The sequence below is a fragment of the Lissotriton vulgaris genome, chromosome 1_2, assembly GCF_964263255.1.
Source record: "Lissotriton vulgaris chromosome 1_2, aLisVul1.2, whole genome shotgun sequence".
In the NCBI taxonomy this organism is placed as follows: Eukaryota; Metazoa; Chordata; class Amphibia; order Caudata; family Salamandridae; genus Lissotriton; species Lissotriton vulgaris.
In genome coordinates, this window is record NC_141686.1 from 30,440,653 (window position 1) to 30,454,633 (window position 13,981).

General features: G+C 44.2%; 1 protein-coding gene across 4 annotated transcripts in view; it reads right to left on the minus strand.

The window, feature by feature from the left end:
* The window catches only part of DNM1L (dynamin 1L), an 829,340-nt gene that overhangs the window by 318,914 nt on the left and 496,445 nt on the right, over positions 1 to 13,981 (minus strand). For all 4 annotated transcript variants that reach the window (XM_086952767.1, XM_086952765.1, XM_086952764.1 and 1 more), the window contains one exon: positions 6,753 to 6,908. In XM_086952767.1, coding sequence (XP_086808893.1) covers positions 6,753 to 6,908 — 156 coding nt within the window. The remainder of the gene's footprint in view (positions 1 to 6,752; positions 6,909 to 13,981) is intronic.

The window sequence follows — 13,981 nt, forward strand, 5'->3', positions numbered from 1 at the left end:
AGGCGGAGCAAGTGAAAGAGAGAGATAAGGACACATTGGCGTGAAAGAGGCGTGTAAGGATGCGTACACGTGGGTGTTCACTTTGGTGAGTCATAGGTGTGTCATAGGTGGGTGGATACATGAAGGGGGTCTGTATGGTCAGCAGGAACCTTTACCCTACTTGTGCGCGCAAAACGGGTCATGACGTGGAATTGACGTGTGACTGGGGAGAGCTGGGGGGAGCTGACTTTCGTACTAGTAGAAGAGTCTGGGATGTCAGAACGACCTGTACCTCTGGCATTATCTGATATCTTGAGCTTGGAGGATGTATTATCTGACTTAAAGGTCGCTAGAGCAAAGGCTGCAGGGGCTGCTCATCACTAAATGCTAGTGTGTGCCTATATTTCTTCGTGCATTGCTTGGGGGCCATGGGCTTCTATGGATTCGGGTTCTGTAAATCACTTGAATGGAGACAGGAAGGCTAGGCCCTATCTTCTGCTGGCGGAATATGTTTACCTTTTTCATTAAACAGGAATGTGTTTCTGTGGAGCAGGGCAGATAACTGTAGGCAAATTACTGTCTTTGGCAGGCTGGGCACCTCTGGGCTGAGCAGGGAATATGTGAGAGGTCAGGGATACATAGCTAACCGGCAGCTTTCAGAGTGTCAAGAGGCTTGGAGCCTGAATTCGAGTCCTGGCTTCGACTGAGCCACGAAAACGATTTCATCTCGACATTAAAACGTGTACCATGTAAATGCATTGGCAGCATAGGCCTCAGTGCAGAATTAACGTCTCATTCATAGAGAACCTGGTAACTGACATGCTAACATTGGACGGAAATGCAGAGGCATTATTACTACAGGCATGAGAAGGGAAATGCGTGATGACATGGACATACATGGGGTATATATATAGACATAGGGTGCATGTAGGGGGCACACTGGCCACGTAAAATTTCTATTTCCTCAGTTGGTCCTTGTCGCAAATAGATCTAGGTCTGGCCAACGCCACTGATGAAATATGTGTTCCACTGTCTCCTGGTGAAGCTCCCATTCGTGGGTGGTGACCGTTGTTCTGCTGAGCGCGTCCGCGAGGACGTTTTCTGTCCCCGGAACATGCACTGCTTGCAGATTTACATTGTGGTGAAGAGCCCATGTCCATAAATCCTGCGCCTCCTGAGACAGGAGAAGAGATTGTGTTCCTCCCTGCTTGTTGACGTAGTGCATGCTTGTTGTGTTGTCTGTTCGTATCAACACATTGGCATCCTGAATGATGGCACAAAACGCCTTGAGTGCAAGAAAAATGGCTCTCAGTTCTAAACGGTTGATGTACCACGGTTTTTGCTGCGCAGTCCATTTGCCACTGATCGTGAGGCCTTGTAGATGTGCCCCCCAGCCCTCGAGGGACGCATCTGTAGTGATGGTTAGACTCGGTGCTTCTTGGAGGAACGCGCACCCCTGCCTCAGATGACTCATCTGTGTCCACCAGAGAAGAGACTTCTTCATGAGTGGCGTGATTTGAATGAGGTCCTCGAAAGTGCCCGAAACCTGTTGCCACTGTAAGGTCAGTTCCTCCTGAAGCGGCCTCATTCGAAGCCGGCATTTTGGAAGTAATGGAATACAAGCCGATACCATCCCTAGAAAAGACTTGTACAGTCGGACTGAAGCTGACTTTCTCTGCAGTAGATCTTGTGCTAGCCGACTTATTTTTATCTCTCTTTTGAGACGAAAGCTTTGAGTTTTTGAGTGTCTAGAGTCGCTCCCAAGAAGGCCCTTCTTTGAGACGATTGCATTTGGGATTTGCTGAAGTTGATTGTCAGGACTACAGACTGAAATAGGTGCAGACACTGTTGTAGGTGTTGATGAACTGTTTTGTGAGAACTGGCCTTTATAAGGCAGTCGTCTAGGTATGGGAAAATTTGTATTCCCTTCAGCCGGAGGTGCGCAGCCACTGGAGCTAAAACTTTCGTAAATACTCTTGGAGCTGACCGTAAACCAAAGGGAAGGACCTTGAATTGGTAGTCTCTGCCAGCCACCCTGAAGCGAAGGAATTTCCTGTGGCGAGGAAGAATGGGGATGTGGAAATATGCATCCTGGTGATCTAAGTTGACCATGCAATCTCCTGCTGCTAGAAGATGTAATATTTCCTGAAGCGACAACATCCGGAATGTTAATTTCTTTAGATATTTGTTCAGAGCGCGAAGATCGAGGATCGGGCTCCACTCCCCGTTCTTCTTCTTTACCAGGAAGAACCTGGAGTAAAACCCCATTCCTCTCATCTTCTGTGGAACGCTCTCGATCGCTCCTTTTTGTATCATCACCTTTATTTGGGTAAACAGCTTTTTCAGGTTATCTGGAGGCGGTCCTTTTGGCGGAACATTTGGAGGGAATTTTTCGAATTCTAGGGCATGGCCCCTGGCCACAATATCCAGGACCCATTTGTCTATTGTTATAGACTGCCAGTTGGAGTACAATTTTGATATTCTTCCGCCAAGTTTTTTGTGAGGGTGGAGAAATGGTGGTGGCAGGTGAAAAAACTCATTGACGCTTGTCTTTGCCGCGGTAGTTTGCCTTACCCCTGTTCTGGGTGTAGGTTGATCTTTTCTGCCCATAAGACTGGTAGCGCTGTGTCTGATAGCGCTGGTTACTTTGTCTGTATGTGGATTGTTGTTGGTATACACCTCTATTGTAGGATGTCCCTCGTCCTCTTGCTCCTCGAAAGGGCGGCTTGCGGAATTGCAGGGTGCCCAAGGATTTTGCTGTTTCAGTATCCTTTTTAATTGTTTCTAATGCTTCCTCTACTTTGGGACCAAATAAATATTCGCCATCGAATGGCATGTCTAAAACTCTGTTTTGGACTTCTTGCCTGAAAGAAGTTGAATGTAACCATCCCTGTCTGCGAAGGACAGCAACTCCTGCTAACTGTCGAAATCCTGTAGATGCGACATCTATAGCTGAATCGATAATCTCTTCAGAGATTCTTTGGCCTTCCTGAAGAATTTGAAGTGCTTCAGCTTTGGATTGCTCAGGGAGGAGATCGATAAATGGTGCGATGTCAGACCACATTTGGCGGTCGTACCGCCCCAAAATGGCCAATGCATTGGCAGCACGAACAGTTGTTGCAGCCATGGTGGAAACACGCTTTCCGATTGAGTCCAGGCGTCTGCCATCTCTGTCCGGCGGTACCGTAACTGCAGAGGATGGATTTCTAGCCCTCTCCTGGGCGGCATGGACAATTACTGAGTCAAGTTTCGGATGTCCGACCAGACATGCAGGCGATTTTTCAGGAGCTTTATACTTCTTATCTATGCAAGGCAAAACCGGAGGAATGGAGGCCAGCGTTGACATTACCTTAATCCCTTCTTTCCAGATGAAATCAATTATGGGTATTGTTTTTATCTGTCGTCTGGGCTGATCCTTGAAATCGTACAAGAAACAGTCTTGCTCCATTTGTTCCATCTGTATATGAAAGCGTTTGGTTGCACGCTCCATTAGTAAGTGAAAACTAGCCACATCCACCGGAGGGGAGTCCTACGTAGTCTGAGGAGATGTTGAAGGAGATTGTACTTTATAGTCATCCCACTCCGACAAATCGTCCACTTCTCCTTCTTCCCTTTGGTCTTCATCCTCCGAAGAATGTGGAGCTTGTTCTTGAGTAGGTTGTGATTGTGAAGACGGACGCACCAGTGGAAGCACTGGTGGCGGTGCTTCAGAAGTTGGAGTTGTCGGCCCAGAACCTGCTGACTCTGATGGAGGGAACCTTCTATAGTAATCGTCCAACATACATTGTAAGTTGGATAGCAAAGCCATAGGCACTTGAGCAACAGGGTTATCTTCCACTGGTGTCGATATATGCACAGGAGATTGAGAAGCATCATATTCTTCTTCCTGAAGTTTGATATGCAACTCCGATGGGCTAGTTGCTTGACCAAATGTATTCTGGACCATCTCATCCTCACTTTCAGTGTCCAAAAGTTGGTCTGGCACTTCAGAGGACACCTTTTGAGGTGAAATACAAAGGGGTGAAAACTGCAGTGCTGTGTCACGCATTTTCCCCGATGCTTGATGTGGTATCAGAAACACTGTCGACGGAGACCAAACCTGCAGTGTCGTACATGATGACAATTGCGGCGTCGACGGAGGATTCCCTTCCGATGGTTTCGTCGTCGACGAGGCATCCTTAGTCGACGGGACACTCTTCGTCGACGGGACACTCTTCGTCGACGGGACACTCTTCGTCGACGGGACACTCTTCGTCGACGGGACACTCTTCGTCGACGGGACACTCTTCGTCGACGGTGTGGAGCCCGTCGACGAGCTTTCTTTTTCGTCGGCGGTAGAGCCTTCAGAGGAGTGGGCGACGAGGCGTCAACGACGGACGTCGACGGTACAGCCCTCACAGAGACAAATACCATAGTTGAAGACGACGTCGACGATAACCTAACCATACGAGGTTTAGGAGAGGAAAAAGTTACCGTCGATGTCAATGTAGTCGTCGCTCTCGTCGACGAGGAGGTTGAAGTGGACATCGCAGTTTGAGGAGATGAGGTCTGTGGTTAATTCCTCTCAGAAGACTGTGGAATCTTGATGGTGATACCCTTTTTAAGGTCAGAAGTGCTCTCCGTGCCTTTGCTTGAGGGGACAGCCTTGGATGTTGAAGGCTTATCCAGTCCCTTGGTAGGTGGTTGTTTTTTAGTCACCTTAGCCTTAGGAGATGACATTCCTTCAGGCGCAGGCCTCTTCCTAGAGGCTGCAGTTGGACCAGAGGCAATGCTGCCTACCTCAGATGCAGGATTAGAAGAATCCTTCAGTCTTTTCAACCACAGAAGTAAACAACCCTCTCTATCCCTGAGAGTCTTTTGAGGCATGGTTCTGCAGATCTTACAGTCAGAGGCCTGATGATCTGGGTATAGGCAATAGATACACTTTTTGTGTGGATCTTTCTCAAAAAGCCGAAGCTTACCACAACAATCACAGGCTCTGAAGAGAGACTTCTTAGAAGACATCCTTGAAAGTAGCTCAAATTGAAATTAGAGTTGAGAAAACTGAGCAGAGCTCAGGGAGACTCCCTTTCACACGACGTGCGGTAGAAAATCTGAGAGCCTGAGCCTCTGGGGAGAAGGTTCTGGTTGGTGCTGGCGCCTGATTGGCTGGATTTTGGACTATACATAATGACTAGGATAGTCACGAAGGTGGAAGTTTTTTCTATGGTAGCTTGGGCTACTTTACTTCCTGGTTGGGAATTAGTGTTTTTTCCAATGTAATTATGGCAAATTATTGCTTTTTTATGTACCGTGGGACTCCCACTCCGACGACGGGGAATGATTCAGGCATGTGAATCTATGAAAGACACCCCTAATACCTGAGAAGCAGGAATACTTATTTACTGGATCAGGCCCAAAAACAGCATCAAGCACTTCTGCTCATTTATTCAGGGCAGCGGGTGACACATAAGAATCTCAGGCCAAACAGATCACAACAGGATCAGAGCAGTCAGTGAAGGCAGGCAAAAGGCATGAGGCAGTCAGAGGATCACATACAATAACAGACAACCAAAAAGCAGCCTGGCAACAGTGAAGGGGAGGAAATGTAACATGTTGATTGTCTTGTAAATGGGTAGAAAAGCAGATCACATGAAGGGTTGAGTCTGAAAAACCATGCCAGTACCTTGTCATCAGGACAGCTAATAAGGCAGAGGGACTAGCCAACCAAAGTTGGGTCGCTTCATACCTTCCAGCAAAGTGGTGCTAGAGCCACAGAAAGGTAAGTCACAGTTACATAAGGAGCACTAGAAAGCAGCAGCCCTTCCTATCATTCTTAGTTTGCAATGTAAGTTGGAAGATTCATAACTGAACACATACTTTACTTGCAAGACTTTTCAGAACATGATAAGGCAAGTAGTCATCTATAGGATTGCCATCCTACAATTCAAATGTCTATCAAGACTGTGCACAAAATCATGGTTTAAAATTCAAAATAAATATGTAGAATTAGGCATTATATTTACTGTATTAACTGTGACCTTCTTTTAGTATCATCCTTCAGGAATTTTTTCAAATGTGTTATACAATATTACATTAGATAAAAGGTAACACAAAAAATAAGTAATGCAGTGCTACGATAAAAGGTTTGGTGTTGACTCAATAGTACTTGATAGGAATGACTGTGTCAACTTCTTCACTTCGCTTTGTGTTGTCTGAAGTCAATTATGAAACCTTCTTAGGTTTGAGGTATAAAAGATCAATGCAACTGAGTATATTTTTATACTTTAATAACTATGTGACTGGGAAGATATAAAGTTAACATTGACTAATTAACATGAAATGATGCCAGATAAGGAACACACCAAGAACTGAAGTCCTCCTCAGCAGCAAAACTATCTTCACAATACAAGTCATGGTGCTTGTTGTATTTGAAAATAAATTAAAAACCACAAAGTTTTGATTGTGCCTGCCCCAGACTCTTGATGAATCCTCCCAAAAATGTAAAACATAACTTGCGTAAGAGGCTCCTTTAAAACATACTAAAGCCCTCGACTTAGGAAGACAGTGTATGAAAAAGTACTGGATATAGCTGGTGACATTTATGCATTGTGTGGTTGAAACAGTTCTTTTCCGAACATTGTGAGGATTATAGAACATGTCTATGAAGCTCAAACCAAGACAGAATGGCTAACATTTGCAACCAGAGATCCTAAAGTGGACTTCAAATAATAACCAATAAAAAAAGAGAAAAGAAATAAAGTATCAGTAGATTATCTAGTTCTGCCAGGTACCTGTGTGCTGTAATTGCTGCAGTGTTGTATTATTCTCTGCATCTCCTCATGTACTAACTCCACACAGCGTAAACTGGGCTCCTCCAAACGTTTGACTTGCCTCTTCACAAGAAGCTCAAAGGAAATTTCAGGCACAAATAAGGCTGGTCGAGGACCCTAACCAGACAGGAGAGAACCAAAATGAATGTAGATGCACGCAATAATAGCAATTATGATCAGCTATAGACAAACCAAAATCCAAGCAAAGCACCACACTTCAACACTGCAGTTTGAAAACTTGGGTCAAGTTTTTCCAATAAATAGTAGCGTTGGGGTGTCTGAACCACGAATGCCTGCTAATGGGATTTGTTAATGAATTCCAGAAATCAATGCTGCTCTGTTGTCAGTGTTTATTTATTGTAAATCTCAGTGGTGTTTAGACAGTGCTTTTCCTAACATTCTGAATTCAGTGCTTATCAGTATTTATTGAGCGGCCTAAGCTGCAAAAGTTTTTTTCAGCGTTTAAAGAATCTTTTTTTGCCATGATTGTTATTATGCACATATTTAATTGAAAGGAGAAGTAATGCAGGGCATGCAGTGTCTTCCCATTGGAAGCGTGACCAATAAACTTATGTTAGACTGTTTTAAGCATAGAAAGTAGTTTTTCACTCTTATCCACACTTGCATTATCCTCTCTTACATCTCATTACCTCTCTAGCTCACAATTTCAGGGCATTTTCTGGTTTACAGGACTAATAATGGATTAAAAAAAGTAAGAGCGCTCTATACAAATGTTTTACTAAACATATTCTAGGGCACAGTTGGGAGTCATTCACCTACAACAAGAAACACTACGGTGAGAGAGGACCTAGGGGAAATGTATAGACCTGGCTCTGAGTACAATCCCCAGTTCAAAGGGTGCAGATAGTCTTACCTGACACTCACTTTCTTTATTTTTTATTCCACAGTGAACAACACTAACTGTAATGGCATTTGGATCATACAGGTGACTCCTTGCACTTGTTTCACTTTTCCTGTTGTCACTTTATGATTTATTTCACTTTGTGCAGTAGCACTAGCCTCATATTTCTGGTCCTGATGAAAGCAAGGACGCAATAGTCCATGTTTGCTGAAACATGTCGACCTCACCTCAGACGGTCTACCTAATTTGACTGCCTAAGGTTATATTTTTTAATCTTGGTATTGAGAGCATACACAGAATAAAGGTTGTTCCGTGCTCTTTTGACCAATTTTAACACACTTTCCAGTTTTGGTTTCTTTTTCTCACTCACTGTTATTTGCACTGCACACCCCAGTCCCATATTTTCTCTCCACTCATTAATATCGAGTGGTAGACCACACTGTAATTGGAAACAACAAAGGGGACCTTCTAACCACCAGGTCATCCTTTGATTGTGACACTGATTTTTTCAGACGGGTGGTCCGGATAAATCCCAAATGATGAAGGGCGGATCCGTATGGTGACTGATGGGTATTTTCCTCATCCCTTGAGGGCCTTTGTGTCGATCAATTGGACCTCTGGTTGAGTAAGGGACTGTGGTCTGTTGGGTGGATATCCTACACCTTTGAACTCTTTTTTTTATCTCAGACCCTCTGGTACCAGTCATTCACCTACTTCTTACTGAATATTATGAGATTTAACGGGCGTCAACCCTTCCAACTGCATAGGAGCTGGTGAAACCTTTACAATTTTGAATTACACCATATCAATTGGAGCTCTGCATTCTTTGGCACTTGAACCTGGTGCATTAGGCATGCTAGCCACTGCTTTTCTGTGCTCTCTGACTACATTAGGGAGGTGTTGCTGTTGTTGGGACATTCATAGTTGTCAAATGCCCACGACAGATGTCTCACTTTAAGTAATTCTTGACCTTTTAACAGACATCACATTTTATACTGAGACTTGAAATAGAAGCAGTAAAGTGCAGTTGGGTAAAAAGCAAGGACTTTACTGGAAGTTTCACCGTAACAATGAGACATCAGGAAGCTATGAATTTTATAGGTGTGGGAAGCTGTCTCTGTATATACGATACCAAAGTAGGGCATAGTGTGCACACAGTCCAGTGGATTCCCAGAGGCATAGCAGAGACTAAATTAGATAATCTTTAACAGCACTTATGTTTTATTTCTAGAACCTAGCAGAACTTAGCGCAGGTAGGTAAAATGTACTTTCAAATGCAAGGCCGTACACAGAAATACAATTGTGGCTGGATATGGAATTGTTACAGGTTTGTATTGTTTTAATTAAAATCAGTTCAGAATACTTTGAAAATACTTTGGATTACTTTTGTATTATCTTTTAGTTACTTCAGCTACTTGGTGTGGTATTCCTAGATATCACACTATGGGTCATACAACACAAAGGGAAGTAAGACAATTTACCATTACTTTTGTTTTATACAAGAAAAACAAGTTGACAGAAGTTTTTAGAGGAAAAACCACATCTTGGGTTCCTTTGGAGAAAAAGAATGTTAGCGGTTTGCAGGTAAGTAAATGAATTACAAAGCTGGGTGTGTTGCGTTAGAACCAAGTTCCCCAAGTTCAGGAGGCACTCAAGTTGCACCACCAGTGGCACTAGGGCGGCTGGGTGCAGAGTGCAGGAGCCCAATGTTAGCCAATGGGGGTATGGGGCAGTCAGTTAGGGGCGGCCCATGAGAAGGTCACTTGGTTGTGGGAGCAAAGTTCCTGGGGTTAAGATCAGCACTGCAGGGACCAACAATCAGCACAGGAGCTGCACGACCAGCGGCACGGATGGGGAGTGGCAAGAAGACGTCTGGAGTAGTTGTTTTCAATGGAGATCTTCAATTTGGAAATGCTGCAGGCTCGGTCAAGGAGGTTTCCTGAGGACGACCACCAGCAAGAGAGGTAGAGTCTTTAGTCGGAGCAAATCTACTGCTCACGGGAGACAAAGTCTGTTAGGTGAAGGCGAGGCAGGTCCTATGGGTTCTGGATGGCTGATGGACACGCCGGGGTTTTGCTGGGAGCAAGTTGAAGCTGGAACAAGCTGGAAGGGCTGGGGCCAAAGCAGTGGTCATACTCTTCTTTCTCTTTCAGCACGGCTCTTTGGTCCGTCTTCAGTTTGAGGAGGCAAGGTTCAGGGTTGCCCCACAGTACTAAATTTAGGAGCATTACAGGGTTGTGCAGGTTGGGATAAATGGGTCCCTGCCTTAGGGTAAGTACACCCCCTTTTAAGCCCCCTGCAGTAGGAGGCAGGTATGAGCCTTTCTCTGGTTGTCTGTGTCCCCTCAACTTCAAGACGGAGAGGACTGAGATGTGTACTTAAGCCTCACATTCCCCACCTGAGAAGTGGGGTTGGCAATGGTGGACACACCTCTCTTCCTAACTTGGTTTTCCCACCAAATCTCCCGCCTAAAGTGGGGGTCAGAACCAGCGAGAGACAGTTGCTTTGGGCAGCAAAAGGCAGGGTCATCTAACAAAGACGGTAGGGCTTTGAAGCTTCCTCTTCGTACACCCAACCCATCATGGGGAGGAGGCATGACACCTCTGTCCAGGATGGGTTTAGTTTCTGGACCCCAGGGAGTAAAGGCCTTCAACCCAGGGGTCCAGAAACCTGTTTGGTGGTAGTAAATGGTAGGAAGCTATTCAGGAACTACACCAAGGCTGGTCGTTTTCAGAGGGCATCTCTAAGTTGCCCTCGGAGTACATATTCAATCCCACACTGGCATCAGTGTGGTTTTAATGTGCTGAGAAGTTTGCTACCAAACTTACCAGGTTTCAGTAAAGCCATTAGGGAGCTGTAGAGTTCGTAATGACCAACTCCCAGACCATAGCGCCAAGACACCCATGGGTATAAGTTGCGCTTTATAAATTTTAAAAATAAATAAAATAAATAAATAAATATACCCTTTATGGCTTTTCTACACTTACAATGCCTAAGAATGACCTTAGACATTGTAGGGGTACAGTGCTCATGCAACTGTACCCTCACATGTGGTGTAGTGCACCCTGCTAGAGGGGTGACCTACCTAGGCCACAGGCAGTGGGTCGGAGGCCGGGCACCCAGGGATGTGTGCCATGTCGACTTTACTTTTCTCTGCACCAAAACACGCAGCCTGCAATGGCAGTGTGTGGGTGTTGAGGTGCAGGGTCCCCAAGGGAGGCACCATAGGTGCTGCAGCCCTTAGAGGCCTTCTTTGGTCACAGTGCCCTTGGTATTTTTTTACAAGGGGCTTACCAGTGGCCAGGGATTTATCAATTGTGGGTACAAAGGTAGAGTTCTGGGAAGGAACACAGGAGCTGGGGCCTTGTTAGCAGGATCCCAGCATACACAGAGTTAAGTTGGCATCAGGTATCTGGCAAAAAGTTAGGGGGTAATCATGCAAAAAAGGGCCCTACCCTGCAGTTGGTATTTGGAAAGCCTTGTGTGACGTTTTCACCACTATCCCATGTGTATGGTATCAGCACTCTTTTTACAGGAACCAGTCACTACACCTTGCACTGAATATGTAAAGCCTGGGGTATAAGGCAGATGTTGTGCTATCAATCACTTGTTAAAAAGGGGCGGATGTAACAAAGGGTTTTACCCCTTCTGTGTCTGGGGGTAAATCCGATAGTACACATTGGCCAGTAATTTCAACAATCAATGAAAACAATTAAGCACTGACAAATGATCAAATATGATTTTAATATTCCCCGATTCTCTACAATGTATCAAATATTTTGACCAGACCTAAAATGTGTGTCTAAAAACTGCACTTTTAATCCAAGCACACAAAAATGAAGGAAACAAAAGTATGAAGAAATAAAAAATGTAGTGACATCCCTAAACAACGAAACTCCAGTCTTTCTTGCTGATACGCTGCAAAATAAATTTACATTGTGTTGGCCCCTTCAAAAAGAAATAAAATTAATCAATTGCTAACTTTACTTTATTTGAAAGGCATTTTAGCTTATGGCTGAGAGATATCGAGAGCACAACAGCAATTTTCTAAGAGGGAAAAAAAATCACATTCTTAAAAGAAGACATTGCAGCAACACGAAATACAAGAAACTATCAAAAAAGGACTGCTGGGAAGAAGCCATGCCGGTTCGGAGCTGACTATATTTAACAATCAGTTGGTTCATTGTACAATATCTTTTTTTGAATCAAACTAACAGCCAATGAATGTAATGATCTTTCTGCTGGAGAAGTTGGATTGTTAGAAAATCACTGGAAAAGAAATAGATTTATATGGAACGATGATATGAACTTGGGTAAAAAAGTAGTATGTTTTCTTAGAACTACTCTATACCCATGCAGTGCTTAATTAGAGCCGGTGCTTTCCGGTGCTCCGCCAAGGCACCTTATTGCCAGCACCGGGGCTATGACAGTCTGCCACATGTTGGCGCTGGCATGATAATTTATGTATGAAAACAACAACAGCGTTTTATTTGTTCAATTTACATTAACAATGACTAATACCTAACTCCCAAGCCAATCTTCTGGCTTTAGGGGTCTGGAATAGTCTGACAAGTCACACTTGTAGGAGTGTGAAGGTTAGTAGCTGTGCATGTACTGTCACTGGTAGCTGTCATGGGTTATGTGAGGTGTAAGCTGCAGTGGCCTCCCGGCGAGAGCCCCAGCACTTATCCTTTTACAAAATAAGCACTGTAAATAAGCACTGTACCCATGGAAAACAGTGTAGTGTAGTTGGACGTCACCAACTCTTCTCTCAGAAGTAATGGCTATTAAAAAGCTACCTTCCATGAAAAGTGCTGCAACAGAGCCTTATTAATTGGCTCAAATGGAGGAGCCATCAATTTTCAAAAAAACATATTAATTTTCCAACAGGGAGGTGGTGGAGTAATCAGAGGATAGGTTTTCTTCAATCCTGCCAGGAAATCTTGAAGAAAACATACTGGAATTGTGGGTTGTTGGTTTGGTCTTTTTCTGTATGCTGTAATAAAAGCCAGATGAACTTTACCAGAAGAATGTTCCTTTTGGGGGTCTTGACAGACCAGCAAAGCAGCTCTGGATATCACTACTGTCTTGGCCATTCTAGGGGTATTAAGAGTATTGTCACGTTGTTGTGTTATAGCAATATCAATACAGTTAGTTTTAAGTGGGGATCAGAAGAAAATTGTAAACAAAATTTTCCGACTTATTAAAAGGGCATTGCCCAGAGATCTTGTTTTCCGTGCTCACGAAATGTAATTTGGGCACTTTGCTTTTGCTTCCTTTGCATAGAAGCCTATTCCAAGGAAGCTCTAGTCATGGAAGGAATCTAATATGACATCTTCTAATTCCCACTTGTGAGTTCTTGAAAATACAAGCTGAGACGGTTGGGTTAACAATTTTGCATTCTGTGTAGGTGAACTGCTTGAATTGACAACTCTACCACTTGTAACCAATGCCAAATCGATTTGGATTCCCTTGATAGAATTCTGGAACCGTTTTTGTAGAGGTAGCACATAATTGTGGTATTGTCTGTACTAAGATTCTGCTCTTCTTCAATGATGGTGAGTAGGCTATGATGGCTAGATGGACTGCCTTCATTTCAAAAACGTTTATGTGGTAGAGGAGTTTTTCCGACCACAGACCCGATTGGTCAGATCCTGAAAGGTAGCTCCTAACTGGTCATGCAGGCAGGCATCTGCGACAACCATTTGGCGAGCCCAGCCCTCGGATCCCAATAACTATCGTCCGATCTCTAACATACCTTTGTTAGCCAAACTCCTGGAGAAATGCGTTAACATACAACTGAACAGTCACATTGATAGTTTCAACCTGTGGAACCAATTTCAATCTGGTTTCAGAGCAGGTCACAGCACAGAATCAACCATGACAATTGTATTAGACGACGCTCTAAAAATCCTTGACCGAAATGAAACCTGTCTTCTAATCCTACTCGACCTGTCATCAGCTTTTGACACTGTCAAATAAGACAACCTGCTGAATCTCCTGAAACATAGAATGGGTTCGCCTCTTTCCTCCAAAATAGATCCCAAAGATTCAAGGTCAACCAATCCTTGTCCATCCCCTGGTCTGTCACTCTGGGAGTTCCACAAAGCTCCTCCCTCTCTCCCACCCTATTCATCCTTTTCATGGAACCGCTCACTGATCTTCTCAGCCTCTCCAAGATACACTTCCACATGTATGCGGACGACACCCAAATTTACATCAAAATCTACTCTCTAGAAGACATTAAATCACTCAACATCACACTACATAAAACCCAAATCTGGCTGGCCGAAAATCACTTGAAACTTAACTGCCTCAGAATGGAAGT